Genomic DNA, 5,067 nt, shown 5'->3' with positions numbered 1-5,067 from the left:
GTTATTCCTTTCAAGTAACTTAGGTATTCCTGTTAGATTTAATTTTCATAGTATAATTAGTTTTATTTACAATCTTTAAAAGTACTTAGATCTGTAAAGTCTGCTATTGCATGTGTTTAAAGCTAACAATTCTTAAATTGAATACTTTTATTTGAATAGTGCATTGAATTTTCAAACCGAAAATTACAGCAAATTGCATTCATCATTTTAGGAACAAGAGTGTCTTTGAAACATAAACCATGAAAGCCGTCATTTAAAAGGTAAAAAAATCCTTGGTTATCTTGCAATTAGCTGATAAATTATGACTATTTTGTAGATTATTAAAAAAAAACATCAAAGAAATTAAAGAAAGGTACATGTTCCAAACAGTTTTGTTCTAAAAGACGTTTTTTTTTGGGTCAACGTTAATCAGAAGGTGAAGACATCACCATCAAAGTGGGGAAACATAAAATGTTGCTTTTTTTTTAGGAAATAAAATGTTGCTTTCTTAAGGTGGACATGACATTTCGGTGCATTCAGCATAGTTTGTTTGCTAAGGATCAAACTTTTGGATCGTGCTTTTATGATGTAAAAATGTGTTTTTTTTATTTGTGAAATTTTGGCACATTGTGGGATCTTGATTTTTAGACCCCTTTAAAAACCTAATTATTTATCATAAACACATGATTCAAAATAAGTTTCATAGTAAACAAACTATGTAGATCACATCCATAAAATTTGATCTGAAAAAATTTAAAAATTTTGAAGAAAAAAGTGATTTCTACTCATTAGTTTATATATATATATATATATATATATATATATATATATATATATATATATATATATATATATATAATCAATCTGGTTTGAATCTCTTGATAAAAGTTGTTCTGATATAATCTAACCTCATAGAAGTGCTCAACATGCTCTATTAGTAGGAATAGACTCTTGAATCATGTTTTTTGATGAAAAATATATTTTATGAGCCAAAAAAAATCGATGCCTTGGATCGCCAAAAAAACTACATACAGGTCCAATTTGGGTGATCTAAAAAAGGGTTCCTATTAAACAAAATCTGTACATAACAAATCTTAACCCACATGTGTGTGTGTGTGTGTATATATATATATATATATGGGTTTATATTAGGTACAATCGGTTGTACCTACAATCTAGTTTAAATCTCATGAAGTGAGATGTTTTGACACAATCTAACCTGGTAGATGTGTTGAACATGCTCCATTTAGTAGGAATTGAATCTTGGATATATATATAGTTCTAAAAGAAAGGGCCTTTTTTCATCCTTAGAAGTTGAAGATCACTATCGAAGTAGGTGGCAATAAAAAAAAAATATATATATATATATATATATATATATATATATATATATATATATATATATATATATATATATATATATATAGAGAGAGAGAGAGAGAGAGAGAGAGAGAGAGAGAGAGAGAGGAATCGGTAGGTAGTAACCAGCTTAATCTGATAACCATCTTAACCACTTACAAAAAGTATAGCTGCAATCAAGTATTTATTTAATTTAGATTTGCATATGTATCTTCAATAAGCTAGCAGAAAATGTATATTAGATTAGGCATTTGTCAAGTGGATATAAAAAATCAACAAAAATAGTGGCTTATGGCACACTAAAAGATAAATTATCTAATGTTTTCCTCAGATTAATTTGAATAAATCCATCTTTTGAGTAAACAACCATTCACAAAGACATCCAAAAGTTTACATTGAGCAGAATACACCTGGAAACGTGATTTTCTGGAGTGGTCGGGATGATTAGGTGGATAAGCAAACCCTTCAATGTGAAATAAAAAAGGCATATTATACCCACAACCACAAAGGCTCCCACACCTGGCTAGGTGGGTCAGCATAAGGTGTCCATCTTCCCAAGGTGCGAATCCATTGCCACATGGCCGAACTAACAGGCTTCGTAATAAGGGAAGAGGGGGTTGGGCCATACGACGTGGTGTTTATGAAGAAATTGAAGATCACATAACAGACTACAGATTTACATATATGGTAGGTAGTTTTTGCCGAACATATAAGTTTTCAGTTTATTCATGGTCATTAGGATGAAACTTGAACATTTATAGTGAGAGACCAACTCGAAGGTATTACATAAATTTAATCTACACAATCGAAGTGTAAATTAACAAGAACGAGAAGAGAAATAGACTTGAGGTCGCCGGCTTCAGGTCTTTCCCGGCGAGACATGCGTATCTTTCACGAACAAACAAAACAAGCCGACGAAACTATTACTATAAAATGTGAAGAAAATTGAGTAGAGGAGTCGTGAGGAGATCTCCCTTAGCATATGGGCAGAGGGCAGCCATTCCATCCCTTCAAGCACTCCAACAACGGATCCACAATCTTCCACTCACCGATAGCCTTGAAAACCTTGTCGAAATCTTCTCCGGGAGACCGTGTTTTCTCTCCGGCGAGGATGTCGGTGTGGAGCTCCTCCCTCACGAACCTGTACAAAGGATACGACCTGCAATCCCTGATCCTGTTTGGAACTACCGCGTTCCCATTCTCGAGCAACCTCCTGACGTTCTCCACCTCCTTGGGCAGGTGGGTTTTCAATTCCTCCTCGAACCCAGCGATCCTTTGGAAGATTGAAGAGTTGGCCTCCTTTTCCTTCTCCCCGTTCATCAAAGCGTGCTCCACCAGCACCTGCCTCAGCTTCTGCATGAGAGGGTACGTCTCACTGCACGGATCGTCAATGTAGGCGAAGACGTATTCCCTCTCCACCACCTTCAAGAGATCCTTCTCGCAGAACCTCGAGGGGAGGAGCTCACCGTTGACCCCAAGGGTGAGAGTCCTCTTAGCAGCTTGGCTCACCACCGCCTTCACCACGTGCCTGAAGTTCTCCTCCGCGTGCCTCAGATCGATCGCTTGGCAGAGTGCGACGATGTATGTCGAGGACATGAGCTTCAGTATCTCTACTGATTCGGCCGTCTTCCTCGCAGATATCAAGCCCAAGGAGTTCACGTCCTGGTTGTGCTGCTCCGCGCTCTGCACGTGAGACGTGACAGGGTTCGCAAGGAACTGAAGCTCGGAGCAGTATGAGGCCATCGCTATCTCCGCTCCCTTGAAGCCGTAGTCCAAGCTCGGGTTGGCGCCACCGCTGAGGTTCGAAGGCAGCCCGTTGTTGTAGAAGTCGTTGACGAGCTCGGAGAACTGAGCGAACATGAGCTTACCGATGGCAGCCAAGGCCAGCCTCGTGTTGTCCATGGACACCCCGATTGGGGTCCCCTGGAAGTTGCCTCCGTGGACGCACTTGTTCCTTGAAACGTCTATAAGTGGGTTGTCGTTGACCGAGTTGATCTCCCTCTGGATCGACTGGGTTGCGGCCCTGATGACCTCGATCTGTGGGCCCAGCCACTGGGGGGACGTTCTCAGCGCGTACCTGTCCTGTTTGGGCTTCTGCAGAGGGTCCATCTCGTGCAGCTTGGCTGCTTCCTTCATGTAGGAGCTTCCCTCAAGGATGTGTTCCATGATGGCTGCGGCCTCGATCTGGCCAGGGTGGTGCTTCAATTTGTGGGTCAGGTGGTCTGTGAACTCAGGCTTGCCGTTCATCACCTCGCAGAAGACTGCCGAGAACACCTCTGATACGAGTATTAGTATGTTGGCATCAAATAGCACTGTGGAAGCCAAGCCCGAGCCCACCGCAGTGCCGTTCACCAGTGCCAGTCCCTCCTTAGGCTGCAACTCGAAGAAGTCGGATGGGATTCCGGCGAGGCGGAACGCCTCCCGGGCGTCGACCACCTCGCCGTTCGGCACGACTGCCCTCGAGTTCGGCCGGCCAGTCAGTAGGCCGGCGATGTACGACAGCGGCACAAGATCGCCGGAGGCAGTGATCGTCCCCCGGAGCGGCAGGCAAGGGGTGATGCCGTGGTTCAGGAACCCGGCGATCGCCTCGAGGATCTCGAACCGGATGCCGGAGTATCCCTGGAGGAGGGTGTTGGCACGGACGAGCATGGCGGCCCGCGACGTCGACCTGGGGAGAGTGCATTCCGAATCGGTCCCGGAGCCGAAGATGCCGGCGTTGAGGAACCTGATGAGCTCCCTCTGCAGGGCACCTCCTTGCTTGGTCCGCCTGTGTGAGGTCGCACCGAAGCCGGTAGTGACACCATAACTGTCGGTTCCCCTGCTCAGGCTGTCGACTATCCAGTCGCTGCTGGACTTGACGCGAGGTCGAGCCGACTCGGAGAGCTCGACCTTCACGTCGAGCTCCTTCCTGGCGACGCTGGTGACCTGGGCAATGCTGAGGGTCTCTCCTTCGAGCCTGACCGTGGGGTTCCTGTACTCATCGATCATCTTTTTCACTTGGTCGAGGTGGCTGCCCTTAAGGGAGTCAGCAGCAGCACCCCAATTCAATGGGTCCTTCACGCACTTGACGTCATGGTACAGCACTCCGTTGCCATTCTCAGAGAGTCTCTTCTCTACAAACTCCATTTCCTGAGGAAAAACAAGAGGCACCAACCAAACAAAGAGAGTCTAGCTTTTGACTCAGGGGAATCAAAGACACCCCAGTTGGTGAAAAACTAAGAATGAGTGATGGGTGAGATGGGGAAAGCGAAGAGGAGAGAGAGAGAGGGGAAATGGGAGGTTGCTGCAGCCTGCAGAGAGAGAGAGAGATTGGCAAACAATGAGGAAATTGTAGTGTGCGTGAATTTCCTGGTCTCTGCCGTCTTCCACTGCGGGCCTAAATAGGCTCGTTGGGGAGAAGGATTGGTTAGTTGGAGATGGATCTCGGCCGTCAAATGCGATTTCTTGTTGGTCACCGATTGACTTACACGTGTCAGATTTGGACTGGTCAAAACGAAGGGGGGGTTGGTCATGAAGTTTGGTGTGGGTTGGTGAGACGTGTATTGCGTGACGTCATCCGCGGATTCCTGGTCGCCGTCTGAACTCGAGGTCCTTTTTCGTAATTTTGTGAAATTAGAAGGTGTATGGTTTGTTGCTTCATCTCACATGCGTTTTTCACCATCCGGTAAACTATGCCTTTTATAATACATATAGTTCTTATTATATAATGGGATTCTTAGAGAATGTAGG

General features: G+C 44.4%; 1 protein-coding gene across 1 annotated transcript; it reads right to left on the bottom strand.

The window, feature by feature from the left end:
- Positions 1-2,033: 2,033 nt before the first annotated feature.
- LOC149821562 (phenylalanine ammonia-lyase-like) lies at positions 2,034-4,682 on the bottom strand. The gene has a single exon (XM_089980916.1). It carries the CDS (start codon positions 4,462-4,464, stop codon positions 2,314-2,316), a length of 2,151 nt encoding a protein of 716 aa, XP_089837042.1. The 5' UTR covers positions 4,465-4,682; the 3' UTR covers positions 2,034-2,313.
- Between the last annotated feature and the right edge of the window lie 385 nt (positions 4,683-5,067).

The sequence above is a fragment of the Nuphar pumila genome, chromosome 11 (assembly GCF_984573655.1).
Source record: "Nuphar pumila chromosome 11, dmNupPumi1.hap1.1, whole genome shotgun sequence".
Taxonomy (NCBI): Eukaryota; Viridiplantae; Streptophyta; class Magnoliopsida; order Nymphaeales; family Nymphaeaceae; genus Nuphar; species Nuphar pumila.
Note: the sequence above shows the minus strand (reverse complement) of the source record. Positions and strands in the feature narration are given on the sequence as shown.

What these genes read in the sequence shown, in the direction of transcription:
- LOC149821562 (XM_089980916.1), bottom strand. Translation starts at nt 4,464, where the DNA reads ATGGAGTTTGTAGAGAAGAGACTCTCTGAGAATGGCAACGGAGTGCTG.